Source organism: Bos taurus, chromosome 5, assembly GCF_002263795.3.
Source record: "Bos taurus isolate L1 Dominette 01449 registration number 42190680 breed Hereford chromosome 5, ARS-UCD2.0, whole genome shotgun sequence".
NCBI classification, from domain to species: Eukaryota; Metazoa; Chordata; class Mammalia; order Artiodactyla; family Bovidae; genus Bos; species Bos taurus.
In genome coordinates, this window is record NC_037332.1 from 106,533,856 (window position 1) to 106,558,934 (window position 25,079).

Here is a 25,079-nt window from a genome sequence, read left to right on the forward strand (position 1 = left end):
CCACGCAGGACCAGCAGAGACTGAGGCACGCCCAGTGTGCGCACGGGGGGTGTAGCTCAGCTGGGCAGTCACTAGACTCGGAGGGTCAGGCTGGGCTGAGTAGAGTGAACGGGACGGACATAGGCATCAGAGCTGTGGCTGTGACTCTAGCACAGGCGTGAAGGCTCAGGGCCCCTTAGGGAGGAGGTGGCCTGCCCAGGAGGGGCCGTGCCTGGCCTGCCCGGAGGGCGCTGTAGGCTGGGGGCTGAGTGGTGGTTGGAGAGAGACCCTCCTGTGCCCAGTTTCCCCTCTGCCTCTTGTCACCACCCTCTCCTGATGCCCGGCGTCCCCCTAACCCTGGCCCCCTACCATGAGCTCATCCAGCCCATCCACCCGCCGCACCCCCCCATGCCATCAGCCATCGAGGGGAGCCAGTGGGGTCAGCACCAAGCTCTGCAGCCGGGATCCTGGGTTCAATTCCATGCTAGCGGTGTGACCTCGGCCAAACTGTAGCCCCTCCACGCGCATATGTGACGCTGGGGCCACAGAGCCGTGTGACGAACAGGGTCGCGCAGGGAGCACCTGCTGTGTGTGCTTGGGGAGCATCTGGGTGGATCAGGCACAGATTCTGCCCAGGGAGAGCTAATTTGGGGTTGGGGGCGGGGTGTTGTGGTATAGAGGATCCTGCCCATCGCTCCCATATAGAAAAACTGCCTTTCCCGTGCTCCTGAGAAGGCGGCACCCGTGAACAGTTATCACCCACTAAGCTGCAGGCTGGGAATTCTGGGGGCCCCTTGGGGATGGTGGGCTTGGGGTCCATTACGTCCTGACTCATGTTGAAATGTGACTTCTGCAAATGACTCACAGGGGATCTGAGAACATTGTACTGCCTTTTGTTAATAATTCCAAACTAAAGCAAACCAAATTTAAAGGAGACACGCTGTAGCTTAAGAACCTTCTTCATGCTTCCCAGAATCAAGTACTATACACAGACCTTCCAGGCCAGCCCTTTCCCAAGGACCCACCTGGGGACCCCAGAGTGTCCCCCAGACAGCAACATCTTCTCTGCACTCCAGGTCCCAAGGTGCCCTCAGCTGATGCCACGTGGACATCCCTCATCCTGCCCTGAATCACGGTCAGCAACGTTCTGCTGTGAAGGTGCCCTCCCAGGCAGGCGCAGGGTAAAACCCCTCACCTGCTTCTGTCTGTGTTGTTTCAGGCTTCTCAGGGCCCAGACAACCTTCCTCAGATGCGTTTTTGCCGTGTCTCCCATAGTACTTAGAGGCACACACGCAAATCAAGTCCTAGCATCAGCCTCAGAGCCTGAAGGTAAATGTGTGAGTCAGGGTTTCTCAGCGGCCTTGGCACCAGTAACATTCAGGCCAGATCATCTTTGCCATGGGACCTGCCCCATGACCGTGTCCCTGGGGCCTCTACCCACTCGAAGCCAACAGCACTCCTTCCCCGAGTTATGACAACAACAAAAAAACGCCTCCAGACATCGCCAGTTGTCCCAGGGTGGGGTGGGGAGCATAATCACACCAGGTGGAGAAACTTTGGCATAAGCTAAAGCAACAATTTCACGCCATCTGCAGATCAGAAAAGGATTAAGCTGCTGCCCCCACGTGTGGGCTGCCTGCTGCGGCCAGTTCCCCATCTCACAGGCGCGCTCAGTGAGAAGCGCACCTGCAGGTCTCCTGGAACTGCTTTCCGAGCCTGGCGACCCAGCTCTGGACCAGGCCGTGAGGAAGATCCAGAGGAGCCTAAGAGAGGGGCTCACGGCCACCTGGGGAGAGTGCAGCCCCAGGGGCTCACGGCCACCTGGGGAGAGTGCGGTAGCGCTGACACAGCCTCCAGGGAGCGGCGGGTGACATCGCGCCCCTCACCCAGTGGAGGCCACTCACGCACTTGTGGACTCCTGCCTGAGGACCAGGAGGTGGGCAGGGGAAGCCGCAGTGGAGGACCAGGGCCTGGTCAAGGGGAGAAGCAAAACAGGCGTTGTCGTCAGGAGACGAGGCAGGTGAAGCGCTGAGGCGCTGGGGCTGGGACCCAGGGTGGGTTCTTCGGGGGGCTGTGATGAGCTGCAAGTGGAAGGCCAGGGAGGCCTGGGAACAGGGCGAAGAAAGACTGGGAGGCTGGGCCTGGGTTCAGGGACTGTCTACACAGACTTCTGTGCTGTGGGAGTGCTAGGATGATGTGTCTGGACCCAGGGAGTCAGGGCAGGCGTGGTGGAGTGTGAGACGGGGTGCAACGATGAGGCGTGTTACAGCTCATGGCCCCCGATGGCACAGCCCCCCGCCCCAGCCTGGCCCCTCATGCCCAGGCTGCAGCCAGCCCCGCTCTAGAAGCCAGGCTGCCAGGCTCCCTGTGTGGGAGGATCTCCGTGCAGGAGGGTCCCAATGAGCACGACCCTTTCCCACCCCAGGGACTGTCACCCTGAGCTGTGACTCAGGGCCTCCCCCGCGCAGGTGACACGCCTGCGACCGCCAAAGCTGCTGCCTGGAGCCGGCGCCCTGCTCCCTGATCACCCCGCCTCTGGCACCCGCTGTCCATCCCCCGAGCCCCGGCCGGGCCCTCACTCCCCTTGCGGAGGCATCTTCACATCCGGGGCGCCGGTGGGAGGGAGCCTGGAAGCCTCTTGGGAACACTCCCCTCCCTCCTGACAGCTGTCGCAGGTCGCAGGTCGCATGTTTGACACCCGCTTGATGCCTCAGGGCGGTTCTGAGTGACTGGCAGGTACTCATTTAGCCTGCCATCGCGTCAGGATGTGGCTGGGTCCCCTCCCTTCCCATCAGCCCTCTGCGCCAGCCCAGCTTCAGGAGCAACTGTAGCAGTGATGTCCCGGGGGCATCACGGTCCACCCTCCCACGTGACCTGTGGCTGGAGGGGCGCTGGACCTCCCAGCACCGAGGGCCCCGGTGTGCACTCAGGAAGCCTGGGACCGGTCACTGCGAGTAGGGGCCAGGTGGCAGGAGGGTGGTCTCAGTGCCAGGCAGGCAGGGCAACAGGGGCTCTCACCTGCTAGAGGAGGGTGGAGGGGGCGGCAGGCTAGTGCCGTCATCCCAACCGCTGGTTCAGCCACACAGGCCTGGCTGCCTGGGTTTAGGGAGGTGGGGAGGCTGGTTCCAGCCCCCCACTCACTGCGCCACATCATCGCTTCACAAAAGGCACCAGGGGCCCCCATGTGGAACCAGCCAGTGGCTGAGCCTGGACTTGAGCCTGGACGTCAGCCAATGTCCCATCACTGCTGCTTGGGTTTCCAGGCCCTGTATCCAGGCCCCATATCCCAGAGGTTCCTCTAGCAGCAAGGGCACATCCACAGACCTCTGAGCAGCCTCCAGCCTGACCCTGGGGGTGGGTGGAGAAGGGGGACCAGGGACCCCCGCTGTGCTCTTGCCTTGGGCCCCACCCCACCCATACTTGGGGCCCTGCTGGCAGCTCTGATGCTGGGAGGGCGGGACCCAGGAAGATGGCTGTGGGGAAGGGGGTGATTTACTCAGCCTGAATGGAAGCCTGGCTCTCAGTGGAAAGTTATTCCTCTGTGCCAGCTGCCCCAGGGGCTGGGAGGTGGTCAAGCTAGCCCTGCAGCCCCGTGGACCAGCATCACCCCAGAACTTGCCCCACGCAGGCCAGGCCCTGTGTGGTCTCCTTCCCACTTGTACCCCTTCCTGTCCTCCTCCCGTCCCCTGCCTGATGAATGCTGGTTCCCACATTCACCCCCAGGCTGAGCCTTCCCTGGAGTCCAGTGACCCAGTGGTAGGTGGGTAGGCAGTTCCCCCCGGAGAAGGAGGCAGCACTAGTTAGGGCTGGGGGAGGGGCCCCTTCCTGCCCATCCTCCCTCAGCCCCCCTCCCTGTCCCTCCCGGCCACATGCCTCCGGGCAGGCAATCCCGACCCCCTGACTCCTGCAAGAACACTGCAGGACAGGCAGTGACACCAGGCGGGTGTGGGAGGGGTGCAGACCCGTCATCCCGCAGTCACTGCGAGTGCACAGCCTGGAACTCAGCTGGCAGGGCTGTGACGTGCAGAGTGGTGCTGAGAGGGGTTTAGAGCCCTGGCAGGGCCCTGCAGAGCTGGAAAAAGACAAGGCAGCACCTTTCTCAGGATCTCCACTTTGCTGTTTCCCAGCCTCAGCTGTTGCTGCCCAGCCGGCCTCTATATACTCAGCCTTGCCTCTCTCTCCACTCCCTGAACTCCAGCCCCACCTCCCCCGAGCGCTGTACACCCTCCAGGCTTCCCCATGTTCTCCCCTCCACCTAGAACGTGCATCCCTTCTCCTTCACCTGGCATCTCATTCTCAGAGATACTACTCAGGTGTCACCTCCTCCAGGAAGCCCACTCTGACTGCTCCCTGCAACCTGGGCCTTCCATAGTTTCTAGAGCTTGCCCCATAGTAGCATTTATAACACAACGTTGTGATCACATACTTATCTGTCCCCTCCACCAATAATTGAGGGCAATAATTGCCTTACTCTACCATACCTGGCACATGGTAGGTATTTAACCAACACTGGTAGCAGATCAGTGCATGAAGGGTTGAGAGGGGAACTCCAGGCTGGCAGCCAAGAGAGGTGGGTGTGTCCAGAAGATGCTGTGAGGGACGGGGGTCCCCACTGTTCTGGAGAAGTGTTTGTCAGGGGTCCTGAGGGGCCAGCTGGCTGCCCAGGCCTGACCCTCCCCCCGCGACTGCCTTCTCTCCTTTCTTCTAGTATTTCTGCCTGTTGCTGGCGATCTTCCTCGTTGAGCTGGTGGCGGGGGTCCTGGCCCACGTGTACTACCAGAGGGTGAGTGGAACGCTCTCCTTGTCTTTACTTTACCCATCAGCACCCCCGGGAGGGACCATAGTGAGAGGGGCGCACAGGGGCAGGGAGGCAGTGACACACGGGTGATCCCAGGCCTCCCCTGCCTGCTCTGGACAAGGAAGAGGTAGTCAGAGCCCTCCCACTGGGCGCTCTGTGACTCAGGGGTGATACTCAGCTCATACAGACAGATGACCACATTGTCCTTTCACACCAGCGCCCATGTGACTGACAGATATCCTCAGATAACTATGTAAATATTTTGAATGCACACGTGCGTGCTCAGTCGTGTCTGACTCTTTGCAACCGCATGGACTATGGCCTGCCAGGCTCCTCTGTCCATGAAATTTTTCAGGCGAGAATACTGGAATGGGTTGCCATTCTCCAGGGAATCTTCCCAACCTGGGGATTGAACCTGAGTCTCTTGCATTGCAGGCAGATTCTTTGCCACTGAGCCACCAGGAAAGCCCTATTTTGAATATCACCTTGTAATCAAAATGATCATGGGTTCCAGATTCACAGATTCAACCAAGCTTGGATCAAAACTATTCAGAAAAAAACTTCAGAAAGCTCCCTAAAGCAGAACTTGAATTTGCTATGCACAAGTGTTTATGTAGCATTACATTGAATTTACAGCTGTTTCTACAGTGTTTACATGGCATTAGGTATTGTCAGTAATCTAGAGATGACTCAAGTGTACAGGAGGGTGCGCATAAGTGATATGCAAACACTGCACCATCTTATATAAGGGACTTGAGCATCCATGGAAGACCCATGCTGGCCCCGGAACCAATCCCTGGGTACCAAAGGATTATCTAAAGTCACCTAGTGCCCGGCCTCCCCTTTGCCATCCCACCAGCCTGGAACTGTGGTCCCCCACCTGTCTCCCATTTCCATCCATCACACTCCGCCCTGACACAGGGTAACAGCCTTTGCAACACCATCTTCACAGATCCTGCCTTCTGTGCAGCCTCCTTCCCATGGTCCCCTGGTCCTGGGCAGTCAGAGAGGGCTTCCTGGAGAAGGTGACACCTGAGTGGCATCTCTAAGGATGAGATGCCAGATGAAGGAGGCACGGCCTTAGAGGGGCCTGGGGGCAGTCGGTGGGTGGTTCTGCTGATGCACCGTCTCTCTCCATGCTTCTCAGCTGAGCGACGAGCTGAAGCAGCACTTGACTCGGACCCTGGCCGAGAACTACAGGCAGCCGGGCGCCGCAGAAATCACAGCGTCTGTGGACCGTCTACAGCAGGATGTAAGCGTCGCCCTGGGGCCTGAAGGCCACGCAGACAGAGTTCCCAACCTGTCTCTGTCCCTGCCCATCTGTGTGGCCCTGGGCAGGTTACTCGCCTTCTCTGAGCCTAACTTGCCACGTCTCTGAAATGAAGCGTCACAGGGTATGGAAGCGTTAACCACAGCCCCCTAGAAGGCCCTCCCACATGAGAGTGCTTCCTGGGTCCTGGTTCGTCCGTTCCTCCCTTTCCTCTGAATTCGCCTCTGGGTACCTGGTGGGCAGCAAGCTGGCCGTGCCAGGATCCAGGCTCTTCCCATCAGTGGGCCTCCTCCTTCCTCCCTGGGGAACTGATGGCTGTGGCTCCGGGAGAGTGAACTGCAACAGGCAGAGTGTTTCAGAAAAGCAGCTGTAACAATTTCCCAGTTATCGTCAGGCAGAACTCGGGGGATGGGGGGGGTCTCTCCTTGCAAAGAAGGGACTCGCAATCCCCCAGTGAGGCCCTCAGTCCTGCAGAGGTAGGGGAGGGGCACGTGGACCTCAGGCCAACATGGTCGCCAGTGGCCACACATGGCTCTTCACATCCAAATGTAAGACCTCGGCTTTATGCAGCACGCACACCAGCCTTTCCAGCACTGACCTGCCCATCCAGTGGCCTCTGGGACATCTCTGTGTCTTGCAGGTCTGGGGGCGCTGAAGCTTTGAGGTCTGGATCGGGGACACCTGAGCCTCTGGCAAGGCTTGGGTCCCTGTCCTGGGGGTCCTGTCTCCCTGGATGACCAGGAGCCCACGCCCTGGTGGTTTGGTGCTGCCCTGGGCCTGCCACACAGGGATACACAGCCCTCCTCCCTCGAGGACCTGCCAGCACCCACCCCCCACCCATCTTTTCCCAGATCCTCCCTGCCCCCAGGACACCCAGCACAATCTCCTTAAAGGACAAGGGTGCCCCGAAGAGGTGGCCATCAGGTTCCTGCAGCCAGCTCCCCACTTGCCTAGAGAGAAGGTCCCCCCAGAGCCAGGTCCCTGCTCAAAACAGGGGAAGCGAAAAGTCTCCAGCAAATAGGGATGAGATTAGGATCTGAACACTGTCCTGCGGCCCCGTAACTGAAGGGCTGGGGTGGGGCCCAGGCTCCCTCCTCACCTGCAGCCTCTGCCTCTCCCCCTCAGTTCAAATGCTGCGGGAGCAACAGCTCAGCCGACTGGCTGCAGAGCAGCTATATCCTGTCTCCAGAGGCTGAGGGCCGCCGGGTGCCGGACAGCTGCTGCAAGACGGTGGTGGCACGCTGCGGCCAGCGGGCACACCCCTCCAACATCTACAAGGTGGAGGTGAGTGCCCCGTCTCGCGGGGCCCAGAAAGGCTGGGCAGGTGGGCGGAGTGGTGGAGATCACACTTACTCTCTGACCACAAGATGGCCATGGGCCTTCAAAGGTCCCCACAAAGTCTGGGGGCCGCAGCTGCTCCAGGGAGATCTGGGGACTTCATAGCGTGGCCCTGGGTCACTAAGAAGCCCATGGGCACTTGAGAGGCTAGACTTGGCCCTTTAAGTGTCTGGCCTCCCTCAGCGGGGAGCAGCCCCCACCAGCCTTTCCTCCCTATCCTCACCTACTTCCGGGCCAACGTGTGTGTGTGTGTGTGTGTGTGTGTGTGTGTGTGTGTGAGTGTGTGTGTGTGTGTGTGTGAGTGTGACCTGCCTACCTGCCTTCCAGGGAGGCTGCATCAGCAAGCTGGAGCAGTTCCTGGCTGATCACCTGCTGCTCATGGGGGCCGTGGGGATCGGGGTGGCCTGCCTGCAGGTGAGTTGGAGTGAGGATTCTAGGGGGGGTGGTGTCTGGAGCCCCGAACCCCTCTCTCACTGGCTGAGATCTCAGCTCTTGGCCTTCTGCCCGCCCCTGCCTAGCCTGCCCTCTCCTCTCCCATCTATCCCCTCTGCAGCCAAGGTCACTCTCTTCCCCCAGAAAACATGAAGGAAAAGGCCCTGGGAACTTGTCAGGAACAAAGACCTGGGAGGAGCGGGAGTGTGGGTGCAGGTATGTGCATGCACTCCGTGTGTGCACGCTGGCCTGCTGTGGTGTGCGTGGGGTCCGTGGGTGTGTCTGCATGTATCCGGGTGTACGTGGTCGGGGCTGGATGCACGTATGTGTTCAGGTGTGCTGTGCATGTGTGTATACGTTCGTGCATGGACGCGCACTCGTTCCTCTGTGTGTGATGCGTGTGTGTGTACCCCTGGGGGGCGGTGTGCACCCCTGTGTACACCCAGCTCCATGCTCCAAGGATGACTGATGCTTTTGCTCCATTTCATCACTCACACCCCTCTCCCAGCCACCACCCAGGGGTCCTGTCGAAGGTGGAGGGAGTGGACTCACGAGGGGCAGATGCAGTGAGTAAGGATTCTGCAGGCCCACCTCGCCCAGCAGAGCTAGAGGAGCTGATTCACCACAAAGTGTCACCCCCGAATCCCCATCCCGGGAGGTCAGAGCAGAGGCCGGCATCACAGGACCCGTCCCGTCCAGCCCCTGCTCCTGTGCGACTTGAGAGGTCACTTCCCCACCCCTCAGGGCCTTCATCCACAGCAAGAAGCTCATTCCCAGCCACGAGAGGTGTCGGTGGGAAAGGAGATACCTGGCTCACGTAAGGCCTCCCTGAGTGCTCTCCTCCAATCCTGCCGTGGCCAGAGCTTATCCAGGCCAGCAGATCAGAGAGCCGATGGCCCGAGGGTCTCACTCCCTGAGCTGGCACCAGGCCCCTGGCTCCTGATCCTTTGTTCTCCCAGGCTCTGTCCCTGATGCAGGATCCATGGAAAGAGTTGGGGTGGTGGCAGTCGTTAGCTTGGGAGCCTCCCCGGGTAGGGTTCCTTCTGATCACCATCTCCATCTGTGCACCCAGGGGACCTGGCTGCAACCCCGGGTGGGTGGGAGATGGCCCACCCTCTGGAGGGGACCAGCCGTTCCATCTCTGAGCCTCAGGTCCTCATTTGTAAACGGGGCTGGTCATATCAGATCAGTGACCAGTGTGCACATCAATCACTCAGCTCATCGCAAACGGACAGCAGCTGCTCGGGAAACGGTACCCACCACGTTATCGTTTCCATGTGGGCATGGCATCTCTCAAGAGAGCTGGTGGTTTCCTGGCCAGACCAGCCCATCCCCTTCACCCCCGACTCAAGTGCAGGCGCAGCGGGTCTGGGGGGCACTCACACGGCCCCTTCATACCTACCCAGGCAGGCCTCCTGCCCAATGCACTGACGCCTGGGAGCTGCCAGCCTGACTGGGGAGGGGGTGCTCCGCTGCTGTGCCTCCCTCACCCCAGCTTTCCAGACACCTCCTGCCCACTTCAGGTGTTGGGGGCCTGCTCTGCAGACACTGACTGGATCTGGGCTTCACTCTCCATCTATTTCCTCCTGACCTCTGCCCTCAAAGCCTGAAGCTGAAGACAAGGGCAGTGAGGCCAAGGGCATGGAATGGGATGACCACCGAGTCTGAGGTCAGGCAAGTCCAGCCGTAGGAGTAATTCCAAGGTCGGGTCACCAGGCAGTGCCCACAGCCCCGCATTGACTCCATCATGGGCAACTCATCCTTCACAGTGCCCTGCAGAAATGTGCTCCTGTCCCCGAGAGAGCGTCGCTGGGCCACCACCAGGGACCCATCCCTGGCCCATTTTCTCTGTCCATTCCATCCATTCTGCTACAGCAACCAAGCCTCAGGCTCCATCGCCCCCTGCCGTCCAGTGCTGGAACTACCACCCGACCTTGAGGAGGGGCTCGGGCCAGCTGGGCCCCCAGGCTGTCATTCTCCACCCAGCACCCAGAAACCTTCCCCACTCACACTGACCTGGCACTTTGGAAATCCCCAGGCCCAGGAGATACAAGGCCAAGATGTCCTGTCCCCCTGCCTCCAGGAACGGGGTGGGAGGGTGATGCCTGAGAGTCGGAGGCCCCCGTTGTAGACAAAGCTTCCTCTTCCATGTGATCTGAGGGGGCCACCCTCCCTCCAGAGCCTCAGTTTCCTTACTTGTAACATGGAGGAGTGGGAGGTCTGCAAACCTTTTTAAGCAGCAGTGTTCTCTCATCGTGGCTTCCCCAGTGGCACCTAGTGGTAAAGAACCTGCCTGCCAATGCAGGAAATATAAGAGAGGTGAGTTCGATCCCTGGATTGGGAAAATCCCCCGGAGGAGGAAATGACAATCCACTCCAGTATCCTTGTCTGGAGAATCCCCACAGACAGAGGAGCCTGGCGAGCTACAGTGCATAGGGTTGCAAGGACATGACTGAAGCGACTTAGCACGCAGCAAGCACGTTCTCTCATCGGTGGGAATCTCACCCAGGAGCCCAGTTTATTCAACATGAGGCCAGAGCTGACCTGATGGAACGAAGCAGGAGTCAGGAGACTGTCGTGACAGCGGTCCAGAATAGCCTCCCGTGGTTTTCCAGGAAAGAGCACACCTCAGTGAGACGGAGGTGCTGCGGTTCCTGGGTGTCTCATGAATTCTCTGAAGACCAAGCAGGAAACGATGATGAACGGAGCAAACCTGCTTTCAGCCAGACACCACGTGCTGCCTCCCAGACTCGCAGACCAGGCACTGGTCTGCCTGCGGAGATGCTGGCAGGCTAAATGGCCAGGATGCAAGAAGGGACAGGCCTCCCGGAGCCTCCAGGCTCTGATCCTCAGCCAGGGCTGCACGTTGGGGTCACCCGGTGAGCTTTGAAAGGTCTAAGGCCAGGCTGCACTCCAGCACAATGAGAACTCCATCTGCAGCCGGCACCCTGGCCACAGTGCCAAGGTCAGGCGCCTGGGCCTCACAAAGGCGGGGCCCAGCAGCCCGCCCTGCCCCGCCCTCCACCTGCTCCTGCTCCCGCAGTGCCCTGGCCTGTTCTCTGCTCACAGCTGTTGGTGCAGATTCCTCTGTGTCCTCTGTCAGGAAGTGGACGCTGGGGCTCTTTCAGGGACCAGGTAGTTAGTGCCCATGCCTCGTCTGCATGTATCAGGGTGGTGTGTATATGTGTATGTGTGCACGTGTGTGTGTGTGTGGACACTCATTGATGTCCATCTCACTGTGCCTTCCCCCGGGCACCCTGGGGCCACATGTTGTGTACAGAGCTCTGGGCACTCAGTCCTCCGGGTCCTCCCCAGCGTGAGGCGTGCACCTTAGAAGATGCAGCCATGAATCTGTGCTGGGCTGGCTGCTCCCATCTGGCCTCCCCTTCAGCAAGGGTCAGAAAGGTCCAGATGACCCTGCAGGAAGAGTCGTCAAGCCCTGAGGGGGGGATAGGGCAGAGAGCGTGTCCGACACCTGGGTGGAATGGCTGGGACAGCCACCTGCTTAGAGTGAAAGACGAGATGAGCTCTAAGCCACCTTTCAGCCCAAGACTGAGTCCCCCGGTGGATTAGCACTGCTCTTAGCACCAAGTCTGACAGCTGAAAGCCGTGTTCCCAGGGGGTGAACCTCCCGCGTGGGGAGAGTTGGGAGGAGGAAGGGGACACCGAAGGGCTCAACCCCTGTGCCCTCCTTGAGCCTCTTGAAGAGAAACTAGTGTCTGCCAGTTCTGGGGCGTCCTCGTCAGCCTGTCATCAGGTGTGTCCTGAGGTATCCCAGGAAGATCAGGTCAGCTGGAAGGTCTGGGAAAGACGGGGCACTGCTTCCCGTCTTTGGGAACCCCTCTGGACCTCTGTCCGCGGCACGGTCGTGGGCTGCCCCCTACCGCCCCCTCCCGTGGCCGGGGAGCCAGGAGCCAGCGGCATCATCTTTATCAGGGTCACTGTCACAGCCCTGGGCCTCCGTGGTCTTCACACCCTCCCCTCCTCATCCTCAGTGCATCCTTGGGTGAAGGGAGGGCGGAGGCAAATGAACAGCGATCCTCTTCCTCTGCATTTAGAGGTCGGCAAGTGAGACGTGGAAGGTGACCGCCCAGCACTGCCCAGCCTCGGCCAGCTAGTCGGCAGGACAGAGCGGCCAGCAGGCAGGGCAGGCTCCCGGGGCCCAGGGCTTGTCCTGAGCCGGCTTACAGGATGAGCTGGTGACTGTCCTGGGCCCTTCACTCGGATCCTCGGTTTCCTTTCCTGCACATCAGCTAAAGAATTAACTCCACACCCTGGTCTTTGCTCCAGAACCTGAGAGCAGCTAGATGTAGACAGACCTTCCTGGAGAAAGGCTGCTTCGGCAGCGATGTCACTACCTCTAATTGAATCAGGTCTAATTGAATCAGGCCGTCTCCGGAGAAGAACCGGGACCACGGAGCTGCAATGTGGACGGGAGGCTTGTTTAGAGGTGCAGGCCCTCACCCAGGCCGCAGGGCTGGAACCCACAGCATCCCCGGGCAACCCATGCACATTCAAGTGGGAGAAATACCACTCTTGGCTAGTGGTTGTCAGAGTGGTCCCCGCTCCAGCCCCTGCCCACATCACCTGGGAGCTTATTAGAAATGCAGGCTCGCAGGCCGCACCTGAGGCCCCCTGGGTCTGAATCTGCCCTTGACTGAGTCCACAGGGGACTCCTGGGCGTGGGAAGGCTGGCTCTGGCCGGCAGGCTGGCGGACTCCTGACTCCTGTGTGTCCCTGCACTCTCTCCCCGCAGATTTGTGGCATGATACTCACCTGCGGCTTGCACCGGAGGCTCCAACTGCATTTTTACTAACAGCCGACCGCGTTCTGCTCCGACTGCCCCTCACAAGCTCAGGGGCCCAAGGCCCACAGGCCAGGCCTGTGGGGTCAGCACCAGCCGGCCTGGAAGCTCCCAACAACTCCCCCTCCTCTGTGCCCAGCCCTTCTGGACCACCCAGTCACTGCGACCACGGCCCCTGCAGCCCCAATCCGGCCGGGGACCCTCGGCCCTCGCCCTCCACTTCTGCATGCTTATCACCAGAATCCCGGGGCAAGAGAGCACAGCCCAAGCCTCGCCAGGCCTAGGCTCCCATGGACCCTGGGGGGCTGTGATGAAATCTGCTTTCCTCCCCACTCCGGAACCCTGAACAGGGGCTGGCCACTTTGCCCCCACTGGGATGCCCGCATACAAGCCTGTGATCCCCCATACAGGCGCTGAGCGCCCCTCTCCCACCCCTGCTGGATGTGCTCCCTGAGAAATGCATTGAATAGGCAGTTAGAGTTGGCTCTGCCCCCAGAAGACCGCGGCCTTTGCCCTCCCCGCTTCCCCTCCCCTCCCACCTGCACCAGCTCACATGGAGAGAAGTGTCCCATGGCCTTATTCCTTCCTGCAGGGCAGGGTTGGGTGGTGGCAGGGTGGGGAGCAGGTGCCTGCCTCCAGGCCCTCCTCAGGAGGGTCCCCTGGGAGCCCATGACCCCAAGCCCCAGTCTTCAGCCATGTGCCCCTCGGGGGTCTCCTCTCTGGACTGATGCTCAAAGAAAGCCAAGTTTTTAAAAAAACTATCATCTGCCCTTCATGTTGGTGGGAGTAAAATCCTTCCTGATTAAACCAAACCACAGACCCTGCAAAGCTGGAGCCACCGAGAAGGTGCAGCTCTTGAGTCGAGGGGTGCTCTGCCTCGAACCTCCTTTTCCTGAGCCGGTGCTCCTGGATCACCCAGCCCCCAGCACTTGGCCTGCAGAGACCCCGCTCTGCTTCCCAGAGTGGACACTGTCCCTTCATTAGGTTCTCTCTTACAGCTCTTGAAGCAGGGAATTTTCAGAAAGGACTTTACAAAATGTGGACGGAGAACAGAAAGGAAATCCTAGGAAACACTGGGCACAGGTGCTGGAAGTTTTCCGGAGAACTTGAATCAACTCATAAGATACCCCAGAGGGTCCCACATGGGCAGAGACCCCCATGCCGGTCCCCTGGGTCCCAGGTCCTGGATCCTGCACTTCCTACTTCCCACCCTCATGATGCCGAGGTCAAGTCCGGAAAGGGCACACCTGGCCTCCGCTGTCTCTTGCTGACCTGGGCCCATCCCAGGTAAAGGTATATTCTTTCCCATTCATGGGTCAGTGCCGTCCCCGTCACAGCCCCCACAGTACCAAAACCGCACACCCCTGGAGAGGGGCGACCCATGCACTCAGAGGGCAGAGCAGCCTCCTGCAACCAGTTGCCTCCTGCCCTGGGACTCTGGGGCTGTCGGGAAGGGCCCTGGGGTCACTGATGCCAGTTCACTCTAGGGGAGACCAGCTTTCCAGCAACCCCAGATTCCCAAGGCCCCCCAAAAATTGGTGCTGTGATTATCTTTGCTGCCTCCAACTTTCTGCATTTGTGCAGATAACAAAAAATGACCATAAGTCCCAAGTTCTCTGCAGGGCTAGATGTTAGCTGACATCTTACAAAGTGAGGGCTGAAAGGGAGAGCACATTCTTCCCCCTGAGGGGCCCGAGGGAGGTGGCAGTGGGCCGGGCAGTGCTGGCTGGCTGCACATGTGCCCTGCTGGGGTCCCTGCTTACTTTATCAAGGTCAGCGGGGGCTCACGGAGGGGTAATGGGCAGGTGCCACCTGCACAGCCTTGTCCTGGTGGAGGCCCAGGAGAGCCCGACTTTTCTGCTCCCCCCGCCCCCATGGGTAGAGGCCATCCTGGCTAGGGTAGGAGAACTGTGATTCTGCCCTGGGCACGGTCCCACCCAGAGGGTGGAGGTCCACACTGCAGAGAAAGCCCTGTGCTTTCTGAAACTGGGACCTCCCTGTTGGTGCCAGCGGCTCGGGAGATGAGACAATGTGAGAGGAAACAGCAGTTTCTCATGGAACACACAAAGGGTTAGGATGGGGCTGGCCCATCCTGCCTACAAGGATGCCGCTCTGTGCCCAGGACAGCCCCTCCCAGGTCCCTGCTGGGAGGTGTCCCAATCCCGAGCTCCCTGGAGAGGGAGCAGGACACGACGCTCAAAGGTCATCCATCGGTCCCCTGACACTGGGGACTGGCCGGAAAGCCGGGGTTGTGCAGAGGTCTGGACGTGGCAGGTACGGGAGTCCACGCGGCCCTGGTCCTCCCCCTGGACCAGGCTGCCCCACCTCCCTGGGCTCCCAGTGCAGCACCCAGGAGGAGCGGAGTGCTACACCCCGGGGACCCTCAGCCCACAGCCAGTTTCCGGCTTGGACTCTGCCACCTGGTTCATCTTGGGGGGTTGAGGTAGAGGAAGTGAATTGAAACCATTACTACCATCACCACCCATCCCCCTCAGCTTTGTAAAGGTTCTCCGCCCGGTTCGCCACTTGAAGCCTGGACAGAAGGGGACAGGGGTTTCCACGGGCTAAGGAGGACACCTGTCTTTGTATCACCACTGGGTGGTGCCCACACCCCCGGGGGATGCTGGTGATGGAGTTGTCTAAGCCGGGTTCTTAGCACTGGTCAGGATCAGCCTGAGAGCTTCTGAGCCTTCGCTGGACCCGCGTCCTGACAAGTTCCCAGGTGACAGTGATGCTACTGGTCTCGAGGCCACACCTCGACAGGCCTCTGCCACCTCCCGTGTGTGTCACAGCCCCCCGGGGTTCAGAAGCCCCCCCAGGTGTCAGGCCAAATCCCACTGGATTCACCAGAGCATAGGATAAAGCACCTGACCTGCTGTGTACCTGCCAGTCCGTGACCTTGGCAGGGAGACCAGGGGCCTGGGTCCTCTCCCTGGAAGGGACAGTGATGCCCCAGCCCCGTTTTCCCACCACCTCTGTGTGCCTCAGGAGGGCCCACTCCATCCTCGCCCCCCGTCCTCTGTTTCCACACAACGCCCAGCCTTGTGCTCTGTTCACAGTTCCATGTGGGCCCCCTCTCTGCCCTGCTCCCGCACCAGACACACCCCTGCAGGTGCCACCAAGAGTCCCAGGCAGCCCAGCGTCAGGAGGGCTCCTGGATCCAGCTGCCCACTGGATAGGGGTCATCACAACATTCTGGAAACGGAAAAGTTGCCTTAACCATTTTCACAGAGAGGAATTGCCCCAGCGTAAACACGCCCCTCCTTAGCCTCCACCTCCATCCTGGGGGCACGACAATAAAGGAATGGTATCCAGGGCTGCAGTCTTCACTGTCCCTTCTCGGCAGTTGGTTTGTCAGAAGCCCCGCTGCAGCCTGAAGTGATGGGGGCAGGGGCCCTGATAGGACCCCACACTGGTCAGGGCCCTGCTCACCCCTGCCCACCCACCAGTATCCTTAGCTCCTGCCTCAGGTGGCAGCCGCTGAGCTGCCTTGGGCTGGACCCTGTTCCCTCCCTCCCCTGGCTTGAGGATGGGCAGGCTGTGGGTGGTGGTACAGGGTGCTTCCCCTTTCCTCCTGCATCCAGCAGTGACTGAGCAGAAAGGTGAGGCTGCAGTGAGGGGCTGGGGGGTGGGGTCCAGGGTTGCAGAGGATGGGCAGGCAGTAAAGCGTGAGCCCGGCCCTGCCCATCAGCCAGGTCCACACTGTCCACGTCTCTGCCCTCTGTCGTCAGCCAGGCCAGCCAGAGCCAAGAGGGCTCCTGTTCCCACTGGCTGGGCACTGCTTCTAGAGAAGGGGACAGTTTCCAGCAGACTTGGTAAATGTTTCAGTAACTATCTCTGAACCCCTAATTGGGGGTTAGGGATTACGGGTCGGGGATCAGGTCTAATTTCACATGCTGCTCCTGAATTGCCAACCAGTGAGCAAGAAGGCTGAGTCTTCTGAGGATCCAGAGTCTCTGATAGAGTGGGCATCTACTGAGACACTAAGGCTGCAGGAGTCCAGTTGGGGGAGTGGGGTGGGGGGAGGGAGGCAAAAGGCAAGGAGCTTCTTGACGTCGCTGACCAGTGGGATGGCTCCACCTTTTAACGTGTCGGATCAGCCCTGCTCTGGACACTGGCCAAGTCTGGACCCTGAACTCACCAGCCACTGGAAGAAACCTCTCTGGCAGCAGAAGGCTCTACCAGTAGACCCGCAGAGCACGGTGTGGCTTGGCCACACTGTTCCCCCTCTGTTCGGCATCCAGGGGCACTCCCCTGGTGGCTCAGATGGTAAAGAACCTGGCTGCGATGCAGGAGACACAGGTTTGATCCCTGGGTTCCGAAGATCCCCTGGAGAAGGAAATGGCAACCCACTACAGTATTCTTGCCTGGAGGCAGCCAGACAGCCTGGCCCAGGCACACCCGTGGACTTATTCTCTTTGTTAGTTTGAGGAGTTAGTAGTCCACCACGGCTGTCATTACATCAGCAGAAACAAGATGGCTAAATCAATAGCCTCCTAGTCTTTGCCGGACATTATAAGACAGAACACTTGCAAAGCCGATATTCTTGTGTCCAAAATGACATCCCCTTAATCTGACTTCCGTCTGACTTCTGTGGATTATTGAATGCTGCTACTGGGCCAGCAGAGCAGAGCAGGCTCAGGGAGGGGGAGGAACCACTCATGTCCATGTCCACAGGTCTCCTCCTGTGCTCTCTCCCCGCTCCACACCCCAGCTCCCCCTCCAGATCACACTCTTGCATCCCCAGTTTGCAGCCGGGGAATGCTCTTCTATGGGGTTCTACCTCTTGTCTGGGGACTCCTGAGGTCCCAGACTTGGCCAGTTTCTTGCCCAAGTGCCTACTCTGGTCCGGGAACAAGCTAGATGTCTTTATATGCACACTTTTATTTAATCCTCACGAATTAAATCCTGAGGATTTAACTCTTCAAAATGGTATTATCTTCATTTTGCAGATGACAAAACCAAGGCATGTTCAGTGAGAACCCAGTGCTCATGTGGACACCAGCCACATGCAGAGTGGGAGCCGAACCCAGGCTCCAGCCCTGCAACCGGAGCTCTTCCCACCCAGACCACCCAGACGTGGTGCCTCACTAAGGCTGAAAACTCAGGCTCAGTGACAGCCAATAAAACAGCTGTGGTCAGGAGGGATCTACAGAGCACACAAAGGCATTTCAGGAGCTGTGAATCAGCATCAACCAAACGAGATTTAGTTACAGCCCACAGCCCTCTCCTCCCTGTACATGAGACCCATGAAGCCTTCGTTCGGTTCCAGGAGCCCTCTCCTGTTGAGAGAGGCACTCACAATGGCCAGGAGGGAAGGCAGGAAGGTTCCTTCTCCCCCCCAGACTCTGGTCCATCACCACGGCTTGTCAGTCCTCCCATGGGGTCCCTCTCACTTTCCCCGCATCCTGCTGGTATACCTCCCTTGGTTGTCACGCTGCAGCCAGCAGGCTGGCGCTCATCACACCAGACTTCAAACCTCCCAGGGGCTCCCTCTGCTCTGTAAGAGCAGAGTTCAAGCTCTCCCACCAGCTCACAGGCTGTGGTCCCTGCCCGGCCAGGGCACCATGTGTTCACGTTGCTTAGCTCAGTTGACAGGTGCCCAGCACTCACACTGCAGCCAGGATGCTCCGGGGCAGCTGGCCAGCTGCACTCTGCTCCCAGGAGTGGATAGCACAGGGGCTGGGTGGGCATCCCCTTGGGGCATCCATGGGCTGGGGGCAGGAGTGAGAGCAGGACGGGAAGGGGGAGCAGCCCCACCACGCTCTTATGACTTGGCTGGTCCTCAGTGGATGACTCGGGGTCACTGGCCCTTCAGCCTTAAGGCCCTCTGGTAACCATCCCTGGGTAGGCTTTCAGGGGCTCCCACTCTGGCTGGACCTTTGAGGGGGTCACCTCAGACCCCCCAATCCTCAGCAAAGCCTCAGGAGCTTCGGAACACAGCAGCCACAGGAAGGGTCCCCAAGGTGGGTGCTCAGGACAAGTCGTGCCAGCCTGGCCTTCCCCCGAGGAGGGATTCGAGGAGACCCCGAGCTGCACCCTCCCTTCCTTCCCTCCCAGCCCATCAACCCGCCTCTCTTCTGTGCCTTGTCACCGTGACAGTGACGGCAGAGGAAAACCACAAACCAGAGCCCCAGCCGGGGAGCCGGCGAGCATCCCACTGCAGCCAGCAGATCAGGGCTCTCGAGGTTCCAGGGTCCCCCTCTCCCCACCACTGATGAGCATCTCACGCTGATGGGTATGTCCCAGGGCCAGGTCACAGTGTGAGGTCCCCTCAGTTCCGGGCGAGACATCAGGCCCACAAGAACCCCAGGAACATCGTAGGTGCTTAACCCTGACAGCCCTGCCCCATAGGGCCATGGATGACTTGCTCCAGGACTGCTCCCACACACAGGTATGAACCCAGCCCACAGGACGGGCCATCAGTGGTGGGTGACAGACACTGAGCTGGGAGCTGGTCTCTCATGCGGCTGCTCAGACCACTCAAGCTGGCCCCTGATGGAGCCTGCATCCACTGACCAGGCGAGGCTGGCGTGAGGACTGTTCAGTCCCCAGAGAGGCAGGCCACCACCTACAGATCTGTAGCCAGGGCCCGAGGAGGGGAGGAGAGCCCCCTGCCCTGGGCTCAGCGTGGACAAGGCAGGCTGGTCCCTCACACCAACTGCCTCAGGCGAGAGGCCACAGTCACAGCTCAGGGGGCTCGGGAACGCCACAAAGAGACAGCTTGAGTGTGCTTTTGACATGTTACCAGCTTTTATTTAAAAACATGCTAAAAACATGGCGTTCCACAGCCAGGACCAGGATGAAGGAAGCATACAGATGCGGCATCGCAAGCAGGAAAGTGCGCTGAAACCAGCCCGCAGGACCCGCTTGGCCATGTCGCCTCGGTGGACGGGGTGTAGGCAGGAGCCCCGGCCTCGCCCTCAATGGGGGGCCCGGTCAGGAGGGAGGCGGGGACGTATCCTGGACCCCGCCACACGGCGGTGGAGGGGAGGATGGGAGGACGGGCACACCAGAGGCCGGCCCTGCAGGGTGCCTCCCTGCTCTGTCTGGCCGGGTCCCTGCTGTTAGCACCTCCACCAGTGGTGGGCAGGGGCCGGAGAGGCGGGGACCTCCTTTCCATCCACCTGGACCATGCTTTGGCCACCAGAGCAAGGAGGGACAGCCAACGGGTGCGAGTCAAACCAGAACACCTGTTTGAGGGTCTCAGAGGGGTGGGGGTGGGGGTGGTCAGCAGCCTTGCCAGAGTGAGAGGCTCACACTGGTGGCAGGCGGGGAGCTGGGGGTGGGGGGTCGCACCAGCTGCTGCCCCTTGGGGCGGTGCTCAGCCCTGCTCGCCCACCTGCCCTGCACCCACCTGGCTGCAGAGAAAGGCTGGGTGGAGGCAGGCATGCCCCTAAAGGCTGCAGAACCTTGGCCTTCGGAGTCCACTCTAACCTGCCTGCATCAGACCCCCTGGAACTGACTCTGACCTGGGCAGGGAGCTGCCAGGGAGGGGACTCACTCACTCAGGTAGCTCTGGCGTGAGCCCAGAGTCGGAAGACACCAAGAAGATGCCGAGCCCCATCACTGACAGCATGCAGCATGCCTTCTGTGCAGCAGGGGAACTGCTCTGCACGACGGAAAAAGGGTCACAGAAGGGCTCTCCCCCAGTTCACAAGAGCCTGCCGCCCCGAGCGGACGTGGCCAAGTGACCGATCAGCCAAGCACAGGGCCAGGCAAGAAGGCAGTTTGGGGAACTGTGGATAAGGCTCTGCAGACAGATGGACGAGGCGGGGTGGCTGGCAGGAGAAGGGAGACTGAGGCAAGGGCCCCAGGGCCGGAGGGCACCCCCGAAGCTCCAGAAACATGAGATTCCAGGGAGACCCAATCACCCCCAAGGTGCTAGGCTTTTGCTGTTGATTTTAACACAACTTTAAAATTGCATTGATAGGCATAAACAACCCCCCCCAAAACAAACTCATTATGCAGCAGTCCCAATGTGCCACTCAAATGCTCGTTTGCTGAGAGTGCCGCGAGGGGGCAGGGTGTACATCTATTCTGGGCTCCACAGACCTGGGTTCCCAGGGGAGCCACTGAAGCTCCTTTCCAAGAAGTCAGGCCCAGAGGGTGGGGAGGGCCAGTCATGTGTGCACCGGCCTATCCTCCACCCAAATCCCGCCCACAAGCTTGCCCACAGGCACCCCCACTCCTGTCCCAGGAGGCGGTCTCTGCTCCACCCAGCTCACCGAGACCACCCTTTTCTCCGCTCCCCACCACCCAGAAGCACGACCCTTAAACACACAAAGTTCTGCACTGCTGGTCCCAACCATCTTATGCTTAAGGGGAGAAGGGGGTGCTGGCTGGGTGTCAGCTCTTGGATACACAGGCTGGGGAGGAGACAAAGCGGGGGGCGCCCCTTGGCAGATTGGGGCGCCCAGCCAAATGGCGCAGGACAAAGGCAGCGCCCAGGTGAGGCCTGTCTGGGGAAGTGCTAGCTGGTGAGGAACCTTTCCAAGCTCAGCCCTACGGATTCTTAACTTATATTTCAACTGCACAAATTGCTTAGACCAGCGTGAGCCCTGGTGGGGGCACCTGGCTGCGGCCAGATGCCCCTCAGCTGTCCACCTCCAGTCCCTGACTCAGGTTGCTTTGTCCTGGGGCCACCGTAATAGGATCCCTCTGGGTTTCCTCAAGTTTTCTCTGCTTTCCCTTGGGGTCACAGAGGACAAGATTGCCAGCCACCACAGCATCAGTGAACCCCGAGCAAGGAGCTGAGGGTCCTGGCAGCCAGGTGGACATCCCCCCCCCACCTCCCTCCCTCCCGGCAGTGACTCCGGCTGGACCATCATGGCTCCCCACTCCCTCCCCTCTGGAGGTCGCGGGTCCTCTGTCACGTCTGAGCAGCTCCACGGAAGGACTGCTTCCCCTTCCAGAAGCAATGTGAGAGAGTGAGCAGCATCTGAACTAGAGAGGTATTTGTCTGAGAGTTTCTAGCAGGAATGTCTGTGAAATAACGGGTTTGCAGAACCTGTCGCGGGAATCCCCCGCAAGGGGTGGAAGGGGAGCCTCCCAGCCCACAAAGGGCAGGCAGGAGGAAGAAGGAAAAAGAACTGCTCATCGGAGACGTGTAAGGACCCACGCCTGCTCCGCCTCGTTCCTGGCAAAGCACCCCTAGCTCCCAGAAGACCCCCTTGCCCTGCGTCTTGCTTCCATCCCGTGCCTCCCACCCCCCCGCCGTCTCCCCTGCCGCCTTCCCCCAGGCTCCCCCCTCCCTCAGTGCATCCTGGCCGCAGCCTCCTGAGTGTGCCCAGCGGTCTGTCCTGATAGAAACCAGACGAACGGACGTGCCCTGTCCCTTCCCGTCCCCCACCAGCAGAAAGAAAACCAAACCGTTACAGAAATCAACGCAGTACAAAGTTATAAATCAGAAAGCTAACCCTAAACTTATCTGAGAGATAGTATTCCTGAATAATCATAATCAGAGTAAAATAAAATAAAAAAAAGTTACACTGTAAGGTATAAAATGCCTGGGTGAGACGCTCTCACAGCCCAGCCCGGCCTGGAGACGGTCAGCTGGCCCCCTGCCAGTGCGCCCCACCTTCTGGGTGGCTGGGGGGCACCGGGGCCGCTACTGGGCAGTCTCTCCACCAGAAGGCAGCCCTGAGCGCCCCCACCCCCACCCCATGCCATGCGGGGGACAAAGTGTCAGCTGAGGAAAAAAGACAGGGCAGGAACGCATCAGTGCTGGGGGCTCCTGGAGCACGCCCCCCACCCACCCACCCTGTCTTCTTTGGCAAATACACAGGAATCTGGGCGCCCCAGCACCCCCAAGGTCTCTGCATTTCCTCCCCCGCCCCCGGCCTCTGCCCACCGACAAGGCTTTGGCAGGTGGCCGGGAAGGCAGGCCAGGGCGGGGATGCAGGGGTCAGCAGTCTGGAGGTGCAGGCGACACAGAGCTGAAGGCCTCTTGCCTCGCACAGTGTCTGCGGGGGCCGGGGCACTCGGCCAGCCGCTCAGGCGTCGTACTTCTTCCCAGTCCGGTGGATGTGCTGGAAGAGGGTCATGGAGAAGGCCATGCCCAGAATCTGAAAGACATGGGGCCCAGGGGCCTGAGACGGGGGCCCAGGGGGCACCCAGCACCCGGGGGGGAGCCCCTCCCATCATGCAGACAGGGGGGCGCGAGGGCAAAACAGAGCTAAGGCGGGCTGCACGTGGGGAGCTTGGCCCCTCGGACTGTCCAGGCTGGATGTCACCCAGCTGCGAGGCCCAGAAACCTGCTGTTTCAGAGCACGGGGACGGGGGCCTGGCCCTAAATGGCAGGGGGCCGAGGAGCTGGGGAGTCGGTGGGGAGGCGGCAGGAACACTGAGCAGAGTCCCAGGGCCCACAGCACGGCGACTCACAGCTGCTGCCTCGGGAGGATGTTGATGGCCATCTGTGTCCCTGTACCCCCTGGGTCCTGATGCACTGGAGGAGCAGGGGGGCAGCCTGCCTACCCTTCAGGCAGCAGCACACAGCACGGACCCGCTGGCTGGGGACACTCACTGCCTCCATGGCTCTCACACTCAAGGTCTGCGGTGGCCCTGGAGGCTGGGGGCTGGACCCAGCCCAGCCCCAGCGCCCTGCTCCAGGCCTTGCCACGGGCCACCCTGACCTGAGCCCCACTCGGAACCACACAGCCTTCTCCCACAGGCCTGCCTCCCGTCAGAGTCCTGAGTGGGCACAGTGGTTCATCCACCAAGCTCGAAGTCTCTTCGACGAGCAGACTCAGTCTAAACCACAGGCCCCAGGGTTTAGGGAAGAAAAGGCACTTCGAGCAGGACGTCTGTCTCTCTGTGGACCCACTGGTCAGGGGTCGGGGCTCATCAGGGGTAGCAGTTACACACAACTGGGCGAGGAGGGAGCCCCCAATCCCCAGAAAGATGGGGGGGGTCTCCTGTTCCCACCACGTCAGCCTCCTCATCCAGGAGGGGGCTGAGGGTCTCCTTGGCATTCTTCTCCATCACCCACGCTGGGCCGTGCAGCACAGCCACCCACAAAACGCAGACCAAGGAGGGCAGCCAGCCCTTCCTGAGCGCCCTCCCGGCCTGATGTTGCGGGTATCAGACTCACCTAGTGCTAAGAAGTGACCCATGATCAAGCCCACTACACAGACGTGGAAACAAAGGCACAGAAACCAAGCCGCACGCCCGGCGACGAGACACTCTCACAGGCGCTGGGGCGGGACGGACCCCGAGGAGGCTGCCCCTGGGCCTTGCTCACACTGATGCCACACGGTTGGTTCACAAAGTAAAAAAGGTCCCTGTGCCTGGGGGGGACAGGCCTGTCCCAGCCGGCCGTTCCTGAAAGGCCAGCACAGGCCCAGGGCTCAGGGGGATGAGAGGAGGCTTGGGCAGGCCCTGGCGGGGTAGGGGGGGCGGGGCGCGCAGGCCCTGCAGGCAGGGGTCTCCCTCAGGCTATCCCCTCCACCCCGCTGGCAGGACGACCCCCCTTACCTGCGTGATTAGAAGGCACATCCCCACCGTGCCGAGCACGTGCTTATTGTCAGCAAACCACTGTGTGACCTTCTCGTAGCAGCCCTGGGGAGTGAGGACCACAGCTTCAGGTGCTGGGGTGAACCGAAGACGCTCCTGCCCAGCCCCCAGCTCACTTCCCTTTGGACCCCGCCCCCACCCCGGTTCTGTCCACAAGGCCCCACTGCACAGCCCCAGAGCCATTCCTACCCGACTCTGACTCCCTGAGACGTGGGCCCAGACGCTCACTCGCCACTGCCTTTTGGCTTCAGGCCTGTGTGCTGTCCCCCACCCCACATTAAGCCACCTCCTTGGTGTCCTGGGCCACCCCCGCCCCCGCCCAGACTGTCCACCCAGGGGCCCCCGGGGTGCCCAGCCTCACCGTTTTCCACACGAGGGTGGTGTTGTTTTGTCCGCAGCCCTGGGAGTTCTCCATGCAGCAGCGGTCGGGAACCGTGTTCTCCCCCAGCACCGAGAACCAGTCTTTGTAGTCGGTGACGCCGCAGCAGTGCATCTGCGGGGAGGGGCGGCGGGGGGCCGTCTGACGGGTCCAGCTCGGGCCTTTCCCTGCCGCCCAGCCCCACGGGAGCGGGCACCCAGAGTCCAGCTTGCTTGTCCCTTCTCTGGGCCCCAGCTAGGCCCAGGGGACGGAATGATATCTCCCTCCTGGAGGCCGGCTGCCTGCTCTCTGAGCGGGACGCTGGGCACTGGGCACTGGGCAGAGCACTCAGCCCTCTGCTGGTCTGCCCCCAGCTCTTGGCTTCGTGATGGCAGCCCCTCCCCAGGCTACACGGACATGTTTCCTCTTAGAACAGGGTTTCCTGAGTCACAACCAGGGAGGCAGACCTGTTGCTAAAACACTGTCATTCGTGCCGAAGCTTCAGAAAGGATGGGACGGAGGAGGTGCCTCCTGATTGCCCATCTTGATTCCCAGCTCCCAGCCCCTCGGATGGCTGCTAGCCACA

General features: G+C 60.4%; 2 protein-coding genes across 6 annotated transcripts in view; one reads left to right on the forward strand and one right to left on the reverse strand.

Annotated features, from left to right (window-relative positions):
• Positions 1-13,396, forward strand: part of TSPAN11 (tetraspanin 11) — a 62,149-nt gene extending 48,753 nt beyond the window's left edge. The window contains exons 4-9 of one of the 3 annotated variants that reach the window (XR_806919.4): positions 4,688-4,762; positions 5,925-6,029; positions 7,173-7,331; positions 7,713-7,799; positions 7,962-8,033; positions 12,574-13,396. Coding sequence is in view for 2 of the 3 variants with exons in the window: in XM_005207202.5 (XP_005207259.1) it covers positions 4,688-4,762; positions 5,925-6,029; positions 7,173-7,331; positions 7,713-7,799; positions 12,574-12,633 (486 nt within the window). In the remaining variant the exon portion in view is untranslated. The remainder of the gene's footprint in view (positions 1-4,687; positions 4,763-5,924; positions 6,030-7,172; positions 7,332-7,712; positions 7,800-7,961; positions 8,034-12,573) is intronic. The other 2 variants (XM_005207202.5, NM_001080325.1) reach the window with 2 other exon arrangements.
• Positions 13,397-19,355: 5,959 nt separating this feature from the next.
• TSPAN9 (tetraspanin 9) overlaps positions 19,356-25,079 on the reverse strand; it is a 192,656-nt gene continuing 186,932 nt past the window's right edge. For all 3 annotated transcript variants that reach the window (XM_059887102.1, XM_010805629.4, XM_010805628.4), the window contains 3 exons: positions 24,497-24,628; positions 24,097-24,180; positions 19,356-22,688 (listed from right to left, as the gene is read on the reverse strand). In XM_059887102.1, the coding sequence (XP_059743085.1) occupies positions 22,617-22,688; positions 24,097-24,180; positions 24,497-24,628 (288 nt within the window). In that variant the 3' untranslated portion in view covers positions 19,356-22,616. The remainder of the gene's footprint in view (positions 22,689-24,096; positions 24,181-24,496; positions 24,629-25,079) is intronic.